At 37.9% G+C, this 21,703-nt stretch overlaps 1 protein-coding gene across 2 annotated transcripts in view; it reads right to left on the bottom strand.

Moving 5' to 3' along the window:
- The window catches only part of LOC150087127 (disco-interacting protein 2-like), a 1,128,863-nt gene that overhangs the window by 961,719 nt on the left and 145,441 nt on the right, over positions 1–21,703 (bottom strand). For both annotated transcript variants that reach the window (XM_090372979.1, XM_090372978.1), the window contains exon 7: positions 4,906–5,190. In XM_090372979.1, the coding sequence (XP_090229105.1) occupies positions 4,906–5,190 (285 nt within the window). The remainder of the gene's footprint in view (positions 1–4,905; positions 5,191–21,703) is intronic.

The raw sequence follows: 21,703 nt of genomic DNA on the forward strand, positions 1-21,703 counted from the left end.
ATATAATTCATCTTTGTTGTACCATAGACCTCTACAATACCATAATTTTTCAGGAATCCTATAAAACAGGAAGTTGACAATCTATTTTTGATTTTTCTTTTCCTGGAAAGACAGAACATCCGGTATCCATACATTTCTCTGCATAGATCTCTAGAAATGGTTCATTACTTATGTCACATGTCCATACATAGCGTATGTTGTAGTTTCTTCTCAGCAAATTCTGAACTTTTCAGTTTAGACATAGTTTAAGATATCGAGGGTGCACTAGGTGGAATGAAACAAGGGTATCACTGGCTTGGTCAACTGAATTTTGTTCTTGTATCATCACAGCTCATAGTTGAGATCAGGTCCAATCAGCTAAATATATATTCAGCAGAATCAAAGCATTTGTTCCTATAGACAAGTTTTAGTGGCATCAGCAAGTGTGTTTTTTTTTTTTGGCATAACTAATAAAATTTGTTTTCTCGCTTCTTGATATGTTACTTTATATTCACCCTTATATTTCTGTATTTTATTCCCAAGCTTTAGAGTGGCCAGGATGGTTGCCTTTACAATTTGGACAACAAAGAGATAATGCAGCACAATCTGATTGATCTTTTGACCCACGATATGAGCAAACTGAATCCTCTGACATGTGACCAAACTTTCGGAACATAAAACTATAGAGGATTTGGGGATGAATAAATGAATATGACACAGTTTAAATACCCAACTGTTAGAGTACTGGGAAAATTTGTACTGAATGTCAGTATGATGCTATGATTTGGGGCAAATTTTCCATCTTTTTGGACCAGAATTCTTTTAGCATAAGTAACTTTCTGATCTTTCAATTCTTGAACTATTTCATCATCTGAGACATCTATCAGATCCCATTCTGCTATGATTCCTTTACGTGTTCAATGTAGCATGTGGGATAGTTTTAACAGAAATTCCCCCAGTTTGTTCAGTAAAGATTCTGAATGGGTTGCTCATGTGGTTTCCACAAGTAATCCAAAAGGAATTTAGAAAATGTTGCAGACATTTTCTGAATTCCTTTTGGATGAGGAATGATGAAAGCTTGCTCACAAGTTGATTTGTTAAGTAATGAATTATGGATCTGTCAAAGAAGGAAAATCATTGTTAGAAAGATTTTCTCTACTTAAGGAGGGGAAATCTTGCTGGTTAGTATCTTTTCTCATTCTCTTAGATTGAATAATTCATTATCAGGTTGGTGTAAGATCAGCAGCTCTAGAAGAGGAAAAGTGTCACAGTTCACAGCTGCTCCTTTTAGCCCTGGCAGAATGGATTTCTGGAAAATTCCAAATTCACAATGAGTGAGGTGAGGCAATTGACGTGGATACACTTTTTGTAAATGAACAAGTCAAGTTTAATAAAGTAGCTCATTACTCTTTTTGGGCCTCATCAGTTGCTCAGATGAGAACAGTCACTATAACATGCTTTAATACCATTGAGTAGTAAATGATCACATTACGGATCCAGTAGGATGGTTTTCTTCAAAAAAGAATGGGACAATAACAGAGAGGTGGCTGTGAAACCACATCATACAGTGGTTCTGTATATTGCACCTTGTTGTTTCCATGCATCCTTGCTGTTGCAGTTGTGAAATGACAATCATTGTTAACAGATCTCAGTATTATCGTACACTGACTGAACATTATCCAATAGGACTGGTTTTCTTCAAAAAATAATGGACCAATACTGAAGGTACCTATGAAACTACACGACACAATGACCTTAGGTGCATATAAGGAGATTTCTTATGTTGCAAATTTTTGCTCCATGACCAAAATCCTGCAATTTTATGAACACCCACTTGCATGAAAATGAGCCTAGTTTCTCCAAAGCATATTCCACGTCCACTCAGTGTAACCCCAGGCAATTGAAGTGCCAAGAACATTAGTCAAGTTTTGTCATCACCCACTTGCAGTGGTTACTTGAGGGGAGGTGTATGAGAACTACAAGCCCTTACACAAGTAAGGTCTTGTAGTTCTACTCATACACCATACTGTCACATACAACAGCAATTCATGAAGCCCCTTGATCCTATGTTGGCTGAAGAGTTTCATTTTGCTCCTCCTCCTCTTCATTCTCAGACTTCTGTCTCCCACAATTGTGCAATAATTTTTTATGGCATCACATGTCATTAGATCTGTTTGCAGGTGTGTGAAAAGCCTGTAATCCCAAATTTCTCCTACTGTATTGCTTCCATTGTAGTAATAGACTTTCACAAAGCATACTCTGGTAAAGCAAGAGGAATTATGCTGCAACAATTGGTATCTATCCTCATCCACAGAATTTTGTCTTCCATTCTGAATTTATCAGTTATGCAAATACCTGATAAATTCTGGTATTTGCATAGCTCAAAAATTGCCACTGGGGGAAAAGTTGTTCAACACAATTTTCCCCAGTAGTGATTTTGGTAACTAATTTTGCTTTTCATACAATTTTCTTTTGCACTGTACCAAAAACATGCCTGCCAAATATTGCTGCATTTTCTCCACAATATCACTTCAGAGAGTGCTAAATAGAGATATTTTAACTAAATTTTTTTCTATGATAAAGATGAAAGTTATTTGGTACTCACTGTTTTTATATACTATTTTACTACCTACTAATGTAGACTTAAATGAACAGGGTAAATATATATATATATATATATATATATATATATATATATATATTTTATAGTATAAACCAGAACTATAATGCTCAATATGTTCTAGGTTGATATCAATATTTGTAAAAGAATAAGAGAAGTTTACCTTAATATGATATGTAGAACACTTCCGTATGATACTCTCCAGAAAAGGAGTGTGGGGGAGGGGATACAAATGCTGAATTAATCTTTCTTCTTTAATTCTATTTTTCTCTTTATAATACCCCCAGCTTACCTTGGAACCTCAATAGGCTGTTCCTGTACAATTTCAATTCTAGAACAGGGATCCTCACTTCCTTCCAAGGTCCACAAGCTATCTGCTGCTCAATAAATTTATTTTATTTACCTTTTTCACATAAATTAAAAATTTAAATAGATATGAATTTCAAATAAAAATTCTTAATTGTATTTAATTTTTAAAATTTATAAACAACATATTTCAATATGTGTTGATTAACTTTTTTAACCATGTGCAATGAAATTCTTGAGATGGTAGATCACGGCACATTTTCAAGAAAAAAAAGTAGATTGCATCACAAATTAAGTTGGCCACCCCTGTTCTATAGAGCTGAGTGTATTTCTCTTGAACGATGAGCCATATATATTATCACTTTAACAAAGTTTATTTCACCATTAGGATCATAAAGCAACATAAAATTTGACATACAACCTTCCCTGGCTCTTCAGAGCCTTCAGTAGGTTATGAACAAACTGGTTGTTCCCTCTGAGCACAGACTATTTCTTAATAACAATAACGTCTAATACATTATTTTATATAAGCTTCTACTACAGATGGGTAACTCACTCTCTCACTCTTTTCCTCTCTATCTACTACTGTTTCCCCCTTTCCTTTAAAATGCAGTATTCGGTTCAACTTATTTATTGTCTAACAGTCCTATTCATTTTCCCCATTTTTTTCAGTTAGAATAATCAAAATTTTCAGGACTTACTTTCTCTTTTCTTCCCTCTGCCTCAATGGGGGTTTCTGGATTCAGGTCTCCTTCCAGCAGTCATCTCCCTGGGCCTGGCCTTTACTGGTTCATTAGGCGCACATCTCTGGACTGTGTTCTTTGTTGATCCTCTCCATTGTACAGAGGCTCTGCTTCTGGGATGCTGTTGTTGTTATTTGGTTTTTAGGAGCATTAGCAACTAAGGCCATATTGCTCCAGGGATATATATGCTGTGGTCATTCCCTGACCTTTCCACATTCTCTGTATTTGGTGGTCGCAAGCTCAAGCCCTAGTCAAATCAAGAAGCTTGTGCTGTGCACTGCTGCTCCTGCCCACCTGGCTACGGAGGCACCACTTCTGGGATGCTGCTTTTGGCTATTCCTTAGATTTTCTTGCAACTATCTATGCTACTCGAGCCGATTTTCTTCTGAATCGTTTCCCTCACTCTACTATTATTAATACCCACTGAACAGTGCTGGCCCTGTTCTAACTCCCATCTTCAAAATTCCCTCCTCCAAAAAAAAATCTCCTCCACACACCTCAAGACCAGTCTCACTACCCAAAGATTCTGTCTCACTTCTCTTTCACACTCTTGTTTCTCCTTTTTGTTCATCCCTCTTCCCCTTTCCTTGACCAGTCACCATTAATTTCTCTTTCTTCATCTTTTTCTTATTCGTCCAATTATTCTTCCATTGTCTCGGCCCCCATTCTGGTAGATTGGGCTCCTTTAATCGTAGCAGGGACACCTGGACGCTTAGAAATTTCTGGAACACTTCTTCTGACTGTCCTTGTTCACTTACCCTTTTTCATTATGCCTTTTTGAAGTGACCACCCTTGAAATTTATAAGAGCGCACTTCAGGTTCGGCCTGTTTATTCAGTGCTACAATATCAGATCTTGGCTTGATCTAGAATTCCTTTACCATAAACAAAACGGCTTCTAACTGACACTCCTATTGTTCAGTTTTAGTCAGAACTGCCCCCCTCCCCAATTAACAACACTAATCCGCTCTCTAACTGAAACAAACAACTATGGAAATGCAACAAAAATTTCCTTAACTCTGGCTGTTTAATATATATAATAAATTTCAAAATTTTCCCAAAATTTATCATTTCTTTCTGTGGTTGTAAGATTGGGATCTTACAGGAGAGTATCATACAGAAACTCTCTGCAGAGTATCATATGGAAGTGTTCTATGTATCATATTGAGGTAAACTTCTTCTCTTATTCTTTTACAAATGTATATTTTATATAAATTAGCATTGAAACTTTATGCATGTACTATAAATATTTCACATACTTGGTGTGAGATTCTGCAGAACATCAGCTAGGTTTGTTACTGGACTCCCAATTCCACTGTGTTCTGGCCAATATTCTTCCATTCTTCCTAGTCTTCCATTATACTTCATATGCCATTGTTGTGGTGATGGTGTTTCTCTTGTTGAGGATGCACTAGAAGTGTCTGATGGGGAAGATGTTGGTTGCCGATGCTTGTGATACATTTCCTGGAAAGTGCACAGAGGCAACTGTTCTTGTTCTGGAGTACTACCTTCATTAATTGCACTATCATCATCAGATGAAGAGTCTGATAATCATAAAGAGATATTTAGCACTGGGATTTGTTCATATACATTAAAAAAAAAGACTTATCAAGCTCTAAAAATGAGTTAACTATGCATTAAAAAGCCAAATTATGTTATCGTCACATGATATATTTCTTAAAATATTAAATGTACTTATGAAGACACTAAAGTTAATTTGCATTTTAGCATTAGTATTATTAGTAGAAAAATGACATAGCATCAACCAAAAAAAAAAAAAAAAAAAAAAAAAATGTATATATATATATATATATATACACCCAGGCCACTCCTATGAGAAGCTACAGGTGAAAACCTGAATGGTCCTTAAATTACACATCAGAGTATGATAGTACTGGAAAAGTGTAGGTGTTTATAGCTCTGACCATGTTTCTGCTATTCAACAGGTACCTTAATATCTGATAGTATTTTAACTTGTACTTCTCAGTGAAGCAGGCCTTGATATCTCTGTATTCTAGATGTTGAGCCAGCATCATCCCAGATATTTGCATGTCGCTCCCACTGTCATGGGTTCAATCTCTTCACCTTCTTCAGCTGGAAGTTTTGATCAACTGGATTTCTCTAATACAATCCATGGGTTTTGCATTTGTCTAGGCCAAACTGCATCCTGATATCAATGCTGAACTCTTTGTGATCCGGAATAGGTGTTAGTGCTGATTCTAAGTTGCCGCATGAAGTTTGGTTTCAAAAGTACATTGGGCGTGAGAGGGTGTACAGATTCTTCCTCCTTTCTTTTGGTGTATATCCATACTTGCTGTTGTTGAGCAGGGTAGACAGTGGGTTCAGTGCTGGGTAGAACCAAAGTGGGCTCAGGGCATCTCCCTGAGAATTTCCTCTTCTGATGGTGATCGGTTTGGTTGTGATGTTCTTGACCTTGATGTCAGTCTTCCATTTCGCCACTGTTGATTCTATGATATGTGTCAGTATCGGGTAGATCTTCAGTGGATCTATCAGCCAGCTATGGAACACTGAGCCATAGGCATTTCAGTAGTTGATGTAGGCCATGTACAGGTTGCAGTGGATGCCTCTTGTAGGCTTTCTCCATAATTGCCATGTTAATGGTGAATTGCCCCCTTCATCTTTTGTTCATCTGCTCACATCCCCTTTGTACTCAGCCCTGATGTTCTGGCTCCCCAAGTGGCCTAATATCTTGGTTATGCAGCTAGTCAGGATCTTGTACATTATTGGGAGACAAGTGATCAGTGTGTACTGCACTGGATTTGTGGTGTCTTCGCCCTTAGCCTTAAGATAACTGATCCCTTGTACATTATTGGGTGACAAGTGATCAGTGTGTATTGCACTGGATTTGGGGTGTCTTTGCCCTTAGCCTTGAGATAACTGATCCCTTAAACAGTTCACCCAGATTGTGTCAATCTGACACAATCCCAGAATCAGATACTGGGAGATTGTATCAGAGTGCCTTTTTATTTGGGTGAACTGTTTAAGGAATCACTTATCTGATAGTCAGGGTGCTTTTCATCTGAGTGAATTGCTCTGCTATTTGCTTGTGTGTGTGTGTGTGTGTGTAGCTGAATTTCTAGTAACAGTAGTTTTGGATGTTATCTATCTCTGCAGCTTGCCAGTTGTGGAACTTTCTGAATGACTGTTGTACTTTTTCCTCCAGAATCTCCCATTCTGTCATTCTTGTGTGTCCTTTGTTTTCTTCCGTTCTAAGCTTATCCAGGGGGCACAGCCATTATGGCTAACATTGCTGCTCTACAGGTTGGCCCCAAAACTTCTAGTGCCTTCTGATTGTGGAGTGCATTGCTTTCAACTCATTTATAACTTTCCTGTAGAAAGAACTCTGGTTCATCAAATATCCAGTTGTTTGTTTTTCTCTGGGCACCCTCCCTGTATTGCCAAAGTTTCTTACTGAGTGCCAGAAAGTTCTGCTTGAGGGTGCCAAAGTATTCATTGATCCTCTGATGATAAGTCTCATGTTTTTCATGGATATTGTCTTTCTTTAGGATGGTTTTCACTTTTCTGATCACTTTTAAATTCTTTTACCCCATTGGTACTGGTTCAGTTCAGTTGGCCTATCTTCACTCTTGGCTTTTCTATCTTGAGCTGTAGCCTCCTTTCCCCAGCTGTTGGGTCCCTGTCTGTGTTTTGTGTTCTGTTGATCTCTGGTTTCTCTTCCATTCATCCTGGTGGCTACTACAGTGGCACAGTAAGTGGCTGTGTGGATGGTACCGAGTGTTACTTTGCTGTTGTTGAGATAATCTCTTATTATTTGCCAATTGAGGTGGTCTGTGACTTTTTTTTACTTACCACAGGATTCTGTTGGGTTTTTGCTTTGGTACGGCAGGAATGTTTTTAAAGTCTATTCCCTCAAGTTCTGCTAGGGGTTTCTTCCACTCTTCTCCTATGCTGGATATCAGGATCCCTTTCCAATTTGGCTGCACTAGGTTGTACTTCTTGTATTTGCTGTTCTTCCTCTAGTTCTAGTTTGGTTGTGTCTGCATTCCTTATTCTATACAGTTCGTTGCTCTCATCTTACTTGATTTTTTCCAAGATTGCAGGAACTATCAGGTTCTCCATGACAATGGTCTGTGTCTGGTCTGCTGTTTGGTGATATGAACAGTCAGGAACCATTCCAATCACTTGGTGTGTAGTTTCATCCTGTACACTGTCATACTGGTCTTTAGCCTGGTTACTTCATAGTATGCTCACATGATGAATGTATTCATTTCAGTGCTCTACTTCACATGTTGACTTTCTTCCTTCCTGGGTGGTCACTTGCACAGTTGTGCTGGAAGCATCTCCACTTGACTGGTCTTGGTGGTGTTGCCCTTCAGTTGTGGTAACCATATGGGTAGCCACTTACTTCACTGTCATCCTCGGGAAACTACCTCCAACTTTTTGAAATGACCCCTCTGCCCAAGACCTGAATATTTCTACTTCTCATTATCATCCAGCTATGAAGGGGGTGGATCTGTTTAGCTTTAGCATTTTGCATTCAATGGTAAGTGGTAGTAATTAGGAGCAACACCAGATGGTGCCACTCTCTGCTTTGATCATCACATCAACCTTGCAGGAGGTGGGTATGCCCAGTGAAACAACTTTTGTGATTTTTTCCCCCTCCCTCACAATTTTTTTTCTTTGTGGCAGGATTCAAACTCTGGCCACTACACTGGTGGTTCATCATAATAATAATAAAATTCTTTATTCGCAAATTTTATAAGGATACGATTCCCAATACAGGTGTCCAGAGGAATCTTACAATCTAATTGGAGACAATATGTTTACTTACATACAAACCGATAAAACACAGAAAAAACTAACCATAACCATTGACATAATTGTGCCCCTTTTATTATTATTGTAAATAACCCCAGGGGTTCACATCTGGTGAGTATGGGCTTGGCAAACCCAGGTTCCTGGGCTGGATATCGTCATTCGTCTCTTTCTTGGTGATTCCTTTCTCTCTCTTTCTCTCTCTCTCTCTCTTTCTCTCTCTCTCTCTCTCAGGGTAACTCGAGAATTTTTTTTTTTGGCTGGTGCAACATAAGCGTCAGGCTTTCTTGCACCATACAGCTAATAATAATAAATAACATGAACACCCAACACAAAGATATATCTTTGTGTTGGGCATCCATGACAATGTGAAGAGGGTGGCTGTTAAAGCAGTTATTTAGAAACTTGACAGGACTGAAGAAGGCAAAGGACACTGATCTGTTCATATTAGACTGTTTATAGTTTAACAGAATTTCTATAGTTTATACTTGAACAGAATAACATAAATCTGTAACTGAAGACTCATCATTTAGTGTAAATTACTAAATTAATTATGCCTAGCTGGTCAAAATGTGTTACAGAATAATAGTTCTACATCAATGAAATGAATAACTCAAATTTAAGGTATCCAAAGTTTCCAGCAACAATAACCTAATACTGTATATATCTACAATGTACACTGAAATTGACAAGTACACTGAAATTGAGAGTCTTCTAGATGAGCAGAAAACCCACTACACTGTTATTATGGGGGACTTCAATGCTAAGGTTGGAAAAAGGCAAAACAGCGCAGAAAGAGGAACTATAGGAAATTTTGGAATTGGTGAAAGAAATAAAAGAGGTGAAAGACTTGTGGAATTTGCAGAATCTCAAGGACTGTCAGTAATGAACACTTTTTTCAAGAAAAGGGTGAACAGAAAGTGAACATGGAAGAGTCCAAATGGATTAACAACTAATGAAATCGACTTCATCCTCACTAACAGAAGATATATTGTGAATGATGTTACCGTCCTGAATAAGGTAAATGTTGGAAGTGATCACAGAATGGTAAGATGTACACTTGATATAGATGTAGGAAAGGAAAGGAAAAAACTGACTCGAGTAAATAATACAAAGGTCTTTGAAATAACAGAGGAGGAGAAAAAGCAGTATGTACTGGAACTTAAGAACAAGTTTGAGCTTCTGCAGACTGCTCAGGACCAAGATAACGACGAGGAATATTGCAACTTTCTGAAAGTGATAAAGCCCAAGAAACCTATAGGGAAACAGAAATCCAAAGAAGAAAAAATTAGTCAAGAAACACTTGTCATGATGAACCAAAGACGACAAATGAAGAGCAAGAAAAACACTGACAGGGAGAAAATTGGGTATACTGAGTTATGCAAAGCCATTAGAAAGAGACTCAGAGAGGACATAAGAAGATTTAACACAAGAAAAGTAGAAAAAGCATTAAGGGAAAACAAAGGATTTAAATCAGCAGCCATGAGCAGTAATACAGAAAGACAAATGATACTGAAACTGAAGAATAGCAATGGTGTACTTATAAACAGCAGAGAAGGCATAATTCAAATAGCAGAAGACTACTATAGAGAATTATACAAGGAGTGAGGGAATGATACCAGCAGTGGGGAACATGGATTGCAAAGTAGCAACACATACGACATACCCGATATTCTTCCTGATGAGGTAGAACATGCATTGAAGAAAATGAAGAATCGGAAAGCCCCGGGGGAAGATGAAGTTACTGTAGAGTTGTTAAAATTGGGAGGAAGAGACATAACACAAAAACTGGCAAGGCTCTTCACAAAGTGCATTAGAAAAGGTGTGATGCCTAAGCAGTGGAATAATGCAATCATAGTTTTGCTGCATAAGAAAGGCGATAAATCAGAAATTGAAAATTATAGACCAATTAGCTTGTTATCCCATATCTACAAGTTGTTCACAAGGGTCATTACTAACAGATTAGAAAGAATACTTGATGAGAATCAACCGAAAGAGCAAGCTGGCTTTACGACAGGTTCTCAACTATGGATCACCTTCACGTAATATCACAGCTAATGGAGAAAGCAAATGAATATAAAACACCATTATGCCTGGCATTTGTGGATCATGAAAAGGCATTTGACTCCATACAGCATAAGGCAATGTTTCGGGCACTGGAAAGACAAGGCATAGATACTCCATATATTATGATTTTGAAGAAAATATATGAGAGTGCTACATCCTTTATTAGACTAGACAGAGACATTAGCAAATTTAAAATCGAGAAAGGAGTTCGACAAGGAGACACAATATCGCCGAAGCTGTTTACTGCTGCCCTTGAGGAAGCTTTCAGAAGATTAGACTGGTCGCAGAAAGGAGTCAATGTGAACGGAGAGTACCTAAACCATTTACGATTTGCAGATGACATTGTGGTCATAAGCCATGATCCCAAAGAATTAGAGGAAAATCTTAATCAGTTATGCACAGTTAGTAAGGATTTTGGACTAAAGATGAATATGGCTAAAACAAAAGTAATGATGAACAAGTATGCCACGGAAAGGGAAATAATGATTGAAGGAGCAGTAATTGAAAAGGTGGAGTCATATACTTATCTGGGACAAGTTATTAGCTGTAATAATGATAAATGGCTGGAAGTCAAGAGAAGAATAAATTCTGGATGGATAGCATTCAGGAAATATAGTCACATACTGAAGAGCAATATCCTAGTTTGTCTGAAACGTAAAATAATGAATCAATGTATACTCCCCACCGTGACTTATGGAAGTGAAACTTGGGCACTCACCAAAAGTATGGAAGAGAAGCTAAGAATTACACAGCGAAGAATGGAACGAGTTATATTGGGAATCAGACTGTTAGATAAGAAGAGAAACACATGGATTAGGCAGCAAACTCAAGTAAAGGACATTCTTATCAAAACTAAAGAACTAAAATGGTCTTGGGCAGGACACATAGCTCGAAGACATGATGACAGATGGACTAAGAAAATAACAGAATGGTACCCAAGAGGAGCTAGAAGAAAACCTGGAAGACAAAGGCGGAGATGGATAGATGAAATTCATGAGTTTTTGAGTAGTAAATGGATGGCCAGTGCTCAAAACAGAAGGAACTGGAAAGTTGCTGGAGAGGCCTTCATCCTGCAGTGGATTGAAAATGGCTGATGATGATGATGATGATCCACAATGTCTTATCTGTTGGATCAGGTGTATCAAATATGCAAAATGATAATCCCAATGCTAAGCTGACGCAGGACAGGCAAGTCAGTGGAAGGGCTTTGCCTGATCAGAGACTGTAAGTGATCTGCTGCATGTGCACACAGGCAGGCCATTTTATACATTCCTATCCTACAAAGGGTTCACAGCTAAATATATCTCAGATATCTCAACCATCAAAGCTAGCTATAACCTCTGGTAATGATGATGACAACAATGGCATGACTCACAACAAATCTGGATATTCACCCAATCTCAACATCGGGTGGCTTTGTTGTTGCAAGAAAATATACACCAATCTACCTTGGAAGAAGAAATTAGTGATTTCACTTATCTTGATTGTAACGATGAGCCGTTGGAGCCTGTGCTTAACGGCTCCTCATTTCCAAGTGTTGAAACACACAAAGATCTGGGGGTCGTTTTCGACTACAAACTATCTTTCAATGATCACATAAACCTCATACAGTCGAGGCTGAATTCACTACTCTGGGTCGCCAAACAACAGCTGCTCCACACCACCAATCCACAACTGGTAAAAAGATACATCGTATCAATCCTTTACCCGACAATACTGTATGCTTCAGAGATATGGGCCTCGGCCGCCGAATCCAACATTAAAAGAATATTCTCTGCTGAATTCTGGCTTCTAAAATGGGCCAACAGCAAACTCCATCTTCCCCAGCTCTCAGATCAACGCAGTTAGCAGAAGAAGAAAGAAGGCTGCTGTTCACCATCAAGATGGCCACCGGTAAAATTACAGAGCCGAACTTCTGGGATCACTGCTCTTGGCGCATTCCTCCCCCTTATCTCCGGTCTTCAGCATAGCTGCTAGCAAACCGTAACCGACTAGTACTAACCGACAGATTCCTGCCAAAGCAAATGCTGCCCTCACTGCAAGCCATCAACGGGGACCTCCAAGAAGTGGTCAATAATAAAAAATACAGGAAGGGTATCCTCGTCGAACTGAAAATGTAAAACTGTGCTTTGTTAATAATCTGATGTAACTTATGTTTTTCTTATGTATCTTTTGTAAATATGTTTTGTAAACCCCTGGCACCACCATGCTGTGATGGGAACTAATTGTATGTCTATCATTGCAATTAAAGATTTTATTATTATTATTATTATTATTATTATTATTATTATATAAAAATGAAGCATAGTACAGTATTACGTTGTACTAGACAGGCTCCATCCCTGCTTGCTTCACTTAAGTCCCCTTTACAAGTTCCCCATTTCTGCAAAACGTATTGAATATATTTCGAATATTATGAGGATTGAAAGCAAATTCTATTTTTAGTAATGGTCAAATCAAACAATAAATTGAAAGATAAATTTTAAAATAAAAATGTATATTAACAAAAAATTATTATATTAAATATTAAAAGATATATTAATCTATTTTTTACCCTGCAAATACACTACTAAAAACTCTCTGTACACAACACTGAAAATCATATTGGTCATTGTAAGATCTATTGAACCTGTAATTTGAATTTTTGTACTTTTTTTTTTTTTTTTGGGTAGTTGTTGGCGCATCGGCTTCTGTGTCCATAATGCACCTCCCAAGGTTTTTGCAGTACTTTTATCCAGGCCTGAGGCAGGATTCAAACCCGCGACCTTTGGGTTGCCAGACAGGCACTTTACCCACCCAGCTAGCCCGGTCAGCAATTTTTGTGTTGGCCATAGTCCTACATCAAAACAAAACCTGGTATAGTTGGACCATGCACAAAGATCAGCTTATTATGATCTGTGCAAAGACCAATGAAAATGAATAATTGCCACTGACATTTAAAGATTGATAAAGTGAAAGCCAATTAATGTGGAAAAAATACTGATATTTCATAATAATGTAACGACAGATGTTACTTCAATTTCAGTCTCTGTGAAGTAAAGCAGAAAGTAAAAGAGAGGGTAAGTAGGCAGGCATTCAGGTTGATAAGGCAACATCAGTGTTCTACCCAGGACCTATCGAATGGGCACACCGCCCGGTGAATTTAACTGACCGTCAGGCTAAAATTTAGCAATTCTCACCATACCGCATGGTACTGCTCACTGATCTTGATCAATATTAATTCGAACATACTATGCAAAGTATTACACTTCGCCACTTGGGTACTTCATGCCACCTGGCTGGCAAAATTTTCTGGGGAGAACACTGAACATCATCATGTCTTTGTCTGTCCAATCTGTCTACTGCATAGTTGTTGTAACCCTTCCCTCACACACTATTTTGTTACTTGATAATCTATTGAAAACACTCAAATTCAATGCATCTACTTCATTTCTCACTGTGAACAGTATTCTGTTTCTCCACATTTTCATAGTTATATTGCTAGAAGGGTTCCCCTCTAAGCTGCATGCCTGCAGGACCTCACACTGGTTTTTGGATGCCCTAAATATTTTGTGCATGCACTACTTTCTGGGATGTAGCCAAAGATGCCACACTCAGATCCTAGCCTGCCAGGGACTCCTTCTCATGAAAATTTTGCATATTTCTATTACTAGAAGACACATATGCTTTAAACAGTGGTGAGCTGTGAATATTTTAACAATGGGCTCACAGTTTTTCTGACTTTCTACTGAGTAAATTTGATTGGTCACGGAAGTGACGTCAACCACGGCTTCCACTAGAGGCACTTCCCACGCTCGCACTACTAGTAGTGTGATTAGAGCACGTGATGCATTTTTCTCGAATCAGGGGGGGATTTAGGGGGTGGACAGATGTGGCTTATTATCCCCTTAACCATGCGTATAAGTGAATGTGTAAAACGTTCCTAGGTCTTTCTGAAAAAAAAAAAAATTTAAAACATGGTCATCATGCTTCGCCTTACAATGATAACTAGATACGACAGTGTCTGGAGTTCCAACTTTTTAGAATTTTTGAATAGTATGATGTCACAATCATGCTTCTATGATTGTGACTATGATTGCAACAATACAAATATTTGTCAATAATTTATTTTTTCGTCTCGCATTTTCGTTACATTCCATTGTTAGGTTCCCCTAACGGCTGCATATGTCGCTTCAACTACAAGATCGGTACATCAATCGGTGCTGTTTTATAGAGATATTTAGATACATTGCACTCGCAAGTATACATCTCTTACTTTAGTTATCATAAATCCATTGTATCTTGTCTTCCAGAAATTATGAAAATCTGTGAATGATCAATAAAATATTTACAATAAAAAAGCTCTTTTATTTGGTAATCGATATATCTTCTTCTTCAAGAGGAGTGTTTCCATTTACAATGGGTTTTCTCAGCCTACAAGTTATTTCTTGTTAGGAATTTTTTCCCGCCATAAAGTGCGGTTCAGGGTGTCTTGGTCGGTTAAGCCTCAGGCTGTCATGCACTCCCGTACTCCATCCATCCATGTCCTCCTAGGTCTTCCTCTTCTCCTTCTTCCAGGAGGTATCCATTCCAGGATAGCCTTTGGATATCTGTTTTCTTGCATCCGTTTTATATGTCCATACCATGGTAGACGTTTTCTTTGATGGTGTCAATAATAGTCTTTTTCACTTACATTTTTTCCCTTATGTCTTTATTCCATTTTCTTCTCTTCTAGAAGTTCCGGCTGAGCATCTCCAAAAATCCATTTCTGTGGAGAGCAATTTGTTTTCCGTTCGCCTATTCAACGTCCAGGTTTCCACTCCATACAATAGAAGATGTTGTACAATCGTTTGAAATATAAGTTTCTTTGTTTTATTTAGGATATATTTGCTCCACAGAACAGAGTTTAACATGCCGATAGCCTTTCTGCCACCTGCAATTCTCTTATTAATATCTGCTTGGGACGATCCATCACTTTGTAAGATTGATCCCAAATATTTGAATTTATCGACTTGTTTGATTTTAAAACCTGTATTATTTAGAACGTGTCCTGGTCCTGAAGACAACATTTCCGTCTTGCTAAAATTGATTTTTAGACCACATTGTTTATATTCCTCAAACAATTGACCACATGCATACTTTGCATCTTCTAAGTCTTGTGCTATCACCACCTGATCGTCTGCAAAAAGTAAATTGTGAATATAGGTGTTCTTATTAATCAGCAATCCCATTTTACTGCATTTTTTTGACCAGGATCTTAGGCAGATGTCGATATAAATTTTGAGAAGTGTTGGTCACATGCAACAACCTTGTAATAAGCCTTTTGAAGTGTGGAATTCAGGTGACAAAGCTGATCCCACTTTAATTCTGCATCTATTATTCCTGTAAATTGCCTTAATAATGTTAATCAATTGTCCATCAATATTTGCCTCTTTCAGTGCTTCCCATAAGAGTTTTCTTGGAACACTGTCATATGCCTTTTCAAGGTCAATGAAAATCATAAAGATTTTTTTTCCTTTTGATTGTCATTTTTCAAGGATCTGTCATACTGTTGAGATATGATCTATACGTGACCTCCCAGCTGAAAAACTACTTTGTTCTTCTGATACCTTGATTCGGGCTTCTAAATGGTTCCTGATCCATTTTCCAAGGATCTTTAACAGCGGGTTCAGGATGCATATTCCTCTGTAATTTGAACAGCTTTTCCGATCGCCCTTCTTATAAACTGATGTAATATATCCTGTTATCATTTCTTTCGGTATTTTTTCTCCTCTCAGTATACTATTTAACAGTTTTTGTATCAGAACAGCCACTCTTCTTCCTCCAAATTTCAGAATTTCCATGTAAATTCCTTCAGGTCCAGGTGATTTGCCATTCCTTTCTTCCTTTAGCAGGAGTTCCACTTCCCTAACAGAAACTTTTAAGCCTGAGTCTGCTACACCAAAATCCTCCATCGTCGTGAACTCTTCCCGGTCTTCTTTTAAAAGTCCTTTATAGTACTCCGTCCAGTCTTGCAAAGGTATTAATTGCAAACCAACATTGTGTTTATTCTGTTTTCTCAAGTCTTTAAAGACCTTCCACGATTCTGCTGAATAGAATAGAATAGGTAAATAGAAGGGTTTATGCTTTCATAAAGGTGACTACGGTGGTATCAGACAGTTCTTAAATTCTATACAAAGGGACCATTCTATACAAATGATAATGTTACTAACAGCAAATTCTAAATGGGATGCATTCAAAGCAGTAATCTTGGCAGCTACTAGGGTTTTTGTCCCAACTAAGAAACACTGTAAAATGTTTAGGTCTAAATCATAGGTTCCCAAACTTTTTCGGGCCACCGCCCACTTTGCAAGACAAATTTTGTAATGCCCCCCCATTATAGTAGTTTTCTGCATTCAAGCCATTTGATATTTTCGACGTAAATAGCAACTAATGATACATTCCTGCTTATGCCGTTAAATTATTGAAAAAGTAGTGGCCAATATATGCTTCATCTTGAACACAGTTATTGCTATTCAGATTTTGATGAAACATAGCCCATATGTAAAGATTGTAAAGTGTATGCTCGAATAACATTATGCACAGTTTCATACAATGGTTTAAATATGAAAATTCGGAATACATATTAAGAGATTGCAAATGCATTAGTAAGAATCTTATTGTAATAATTAAAACACCATCATATATATTACAAAATTGTTTATTTCGAACTTATAAAGTAAAAATACAAAGTAACAAATTAATGTGAAGTTTCATACAATGGTTTAAATATGAAAATTCAGAATACATATTAGAAGATTGTATTACATTAGTAAGAATCTTATTGTAATAATAAAACACCATCAAATGTATTAGAAAATTATTTATTTCGAACTTACAAAATAAAAATACAAAGAAAAAATAACAAATTAAGATGAGCCTAATGCATTTTTAAAAGTTTGTTAATATCGGGTTCAACTTTCGTTAAAAACAGTCGTAAATCGCCACGCTCAGTTATATGAAATCGGTTCCTTTTCTTAGACAGTAAATTCACTACAGCACTAAACCCACGCTCAACTAAATAAGAAGATGGAAATGCAATTAAAAATTTCTGCACTATTTCCCATAATCCAGGGTACAGTGTCGGTATTGATTTCTGAAGCCAGAACTCTTGGTATCCACTTTTGAATTTTATTTTTAGTTCTTCATTTGTTGTGAGTTCTATGAGATCCTCTTCTAAATTTGATGATCCTGCTGTGTTTACATGTGAGAAAGGATCTAGAACCCAATTTGGTATATTCATGTTTAGAATATCCTTGAATCGCTCATTAAAATCAGCATGGAGAACCTCCAAGTGTTGGCAGTATGTAAGTAAATCTTCCTTTTTGAGAGAGACTGCTGATAAATTTGAAAAGTGGCTATATTCCCCTTGGCCTAGATTCCGCTTGAACAGAAGAAGTTTCCGCCACAAAAGCGGCAAATTTATCAGCAGTGTCTCTCAAAAAGGAAGATTTACTTACATACTGCCAACACTTGGAGGTTCTCCATGCTGATTTTAATGAGTGATTCAAGGATATTCTAAATATGAATATACCAAATTGGGTTCTAGATCCTTTCTCACATGTAAACACAGCAGGATCATCAAGATTGACTTCATTAAATATTTTATAGAGGTCTGTCAAATAAGCGATGTCATTTTTAGATGAAATCAGGTTGACCCGCAATCCATCGTCTCTGTTTTCTAGGAACTCTAGTACTGAATCAAACAAATTGAAAAATCGATTCAGACAAATACCTTTTGAAAGCCAACAAGCTTCTGTGTGAGCCAGCAAACGATTGAAATCTTCATCGTTTTCACTACAACGTTTGTTAAACAATCACACAATGAATTGCTTCAAATCTTGTTGACTGCTCTAATAACGTAATGGAGCAACGTATGCAGGTGTTCACTTAAATTCTTCGCAACCAAATGTTGACGATGAAGAACACAATGTATAGTGAGTACATTTGGTACTGCTTGTTTCAAATGAGCTATGAAACCCTTGTGGCGCCCTGTCATTGCTGGAACACCATCAGTAGCAGCAGACAAAATATTACAAATAGGAATGTCTTTCTCTTGAAAAAACTTATTCATGGTATTAAATATAGATTCTCCCTTTTGCCCAAGACGATTATCTGCACATATTGAAAATTAGGACAGTAAAAGAGTTGATAATTGGTGCCACTGGTGGGCAGCATTCCAACTAACAAATTTTCTGTTTATACTCCAGGATGACCACAGGGTCAGAGATCCCGAAATAGAGAGAGAGAATACAAATATTTTCTAAGAATACTTTTTGAGCAGCCGTTAGTCGCAATCTGTTAGCTTTGTACTGTTAGAAAATATTGCAGTTTTGTGAAGAATACACATTTCAAGAAACAATCCGTTATTCATAGTGGATGATTTTTTTTTCTTTCCTTTGATGCACCAGTTTTCGAAGTTTATAACGCAGCTACAAATAGAAATATTTTCTCGAAATTTCGTTAGAAGATCAAACCCAGGAAACTGCTGTTCCGATATTGTTTACTAAAAACAATTACAATAAAGCAAACTTTTTTTTATCAAATGCACATTGCAATGTTATCAGTTTTACACCAGTTTTTCTCATTTCTAAAAGATGAATTTCCCTGATTTTCTGTTCGTAGGTGCAATACACGTTGAAGAAAGGAAATGCGATCTGTTCGCCTTTCAAAAACAGCTGTTGCCACTGTTTCGCTTTATTGCTTCTTAAGTCTTATTGGGGAACACAATGTGTATAGAAAGGATAGACAGGACAGGAGGGGAGGAGGGGTTATGCTATTAATTAAGAAACACATAAGGTCCAAGGAAGTGAAGCCAGTCGACATCGATGGACAGGGCAGTGTCGAGTCAGTTTGGTGTGACATAAGCATAGGGAAATCAAAATTGAGAGTAGGAGTGTGCTATAGGCCTAATGACTCTGATGAGTATAATAAGATATTGTACAGGGAAATAGAGTGGGCCAGTAAATCAGAGAGTCTTATAATGGGGGATTTTAATTTCCCAGATATTGACTGGAATTTGTGGGTTGGTCACTCGCACACTAGCAAGGCTTTTGTGGATTTATTGGATGATTGTTTTCTACATCAGCATGTTCGTGAGGCAACAAGAGGGAGCAATACTCTTGATCTGATTATCAGTAGTGATTCTTCATGCATTAAGAATATGCAGATAAATGAACCACTAGGTGGCAGTGATCACAGTGTGTTGAAGTGGGATTTACTCAAGGAGGTAACTACCATCAGAGGTAAAGGGAAGGGTTTTTGTTTTCGTAAAGGCGACTATGATGGTCTGAGACAGTATTTAAACTATACAGTGGGACCAACTGATGATGTTACCAACAGCGAACTCAAAATGGGAAGCATTCAAGGAACTAATCTTGGAGGCTACCAGGCTTTACATACCAACTAAGAAATATTGTTCAAGGTTTAGGCCTAAATGGTTGTCAGATGAACTAATGAGGCATGTGGCAGAGAAGAAAAATGCATGGGATACATACAAATTAATGGGTGACATGGAAGCCTATGATAGATATAAGTTGGTCTGTAACCAAGTCACAAAGGAGATTAGGCAGGAAAAGGCAGACTACGAAAAATCCTTGGCAAAGGATGCAAAGAAAAACAGAAAAGAGTTCTTTACATATTTAAACTCAAGAAGGAAAGAGATGAATCAGATTGGTCCACTGGATATTGATGGTTCAACAGTTGAGGATCCTGCTCAGGTGGCTAACAATCTAAACGAGTATTTTGCATCTACATTCACGCATAAGGAGTTATTCAGGAAGGAGAATGATGTAGGTAAAGTAAACATTGGCAGTGAGCTGGATGATTTTGTAATAACTGAGAGGAAAGTGGAGGAGAGATTGTTGAGAATAAACATAAAAAAGGCACCTGGGGTGGATGGGATCTATCCAGTTATATTAAAGGAGGCAGCAAAGGAAGTAAGCAAACCCCTAGCCATAATTATGAGAGCTTCTTTGGACTCAGGGGAGGTACCCATAGACTGGAGAGGTGCAAATGTAACCCCAATTCACAAAGGAGGATCAAAGGCTGACACAAGTAATTATAGACCTGTTAGTTTAACTTCTGTTCCAGGTAAGTTAATGGAGGCACTGGTTAAAGAAGCACTGCAGGATCATCTAGACAAGAATTCGGTTATAGCTCAGACGCAGCATGGTTTTGTTAAGGGCAGGTCTTGCCTGACCAATTTGATTGGATACTATGATGTAGTCACAAAAGAACTGGATGCAGGGAATAACTCTGATATTATATATTTGGATCTTAGAAAGGCTTTTGATACTGTTGCACATGGAAGACTGCTGCACAAATTGGAGCAGTGTGGCATTGGAGGCAAATTGCTGCTATGGATAAGGGGATGGTTGAGTGGCAGAAGACAGAGAGTGGTAATCAATGGACACTGCTCAACGTGGACTAATGTTATTAGTGGAGTTCCTCAGGGTTCAGTGTTGGGTCCGTTGTTGTTTTCGGTGTTTATGAATGATATTGATGATGGGATATCAAGTTTAATGTCCAAGTTTGCAGATGATACAAATGTTGGCAGGGTTGTTAAGGACACTACTGACGTTATGCTGCTGCAACAGGATCTGGAAAGGTTGAACAGATGGGCTGAGAGGTGGCAAATGAAGTTTAACATTGACAAATGTAAAGTACTACATATGGGAAACAGTAACCCCAGAGCAACGTATCAACTCTGCGGTACTACACTGACAGTGGTGGAGAATGAAAAGGACCTGGGAGTAATTGTGCAGGCAGATATGAAGTTCTCTGAGCAGTGCAGACGAGCTGCAAGAGTAGCTCATGGTGTCTTGTCAATGATATACAGGAATTTTTCTAGCAGGGATAAGGAGGTGATTATTCCCTTGTATAAGGCAATGGTCAGACCACACCTAGAGTACTGTATACAGGTCTGGAGGCCTCATTTCAAGAAGGATGTAGAGCTGCTGGAACGGGTACAGAGAAGGGCAACAAGATTAGTGAATGGAACAAAGGGTTGCTCTTACGAAGAAAGGCTTAAGTTTTGCAAATTACAGACTCTGGAGACTAGGCACCGGCGAGGTGATCTGATAGAGGTGTATAAGGCTTTGAATGGTTTGAGCATGCTCAATGCCAATGGGATTCTTCATCTTGCTCAGAATAATCACCTCAGAGGGCATAAAT

This window comes from Mastigoproctus giganteus, chromosome 4, assembly GCF_048544385.1.
Source record: "Mastigoproctus giganteus isolate SK-2022 chromosome 4, ASM4854438v1, whole genome shotgun sequence".
NCBI lineage: Eukaryota > Metazoa > Arthropoda > Arachnida > Uropygi > Thelyphonidae > Mastigoproctus > Mastigoproctus giganteus.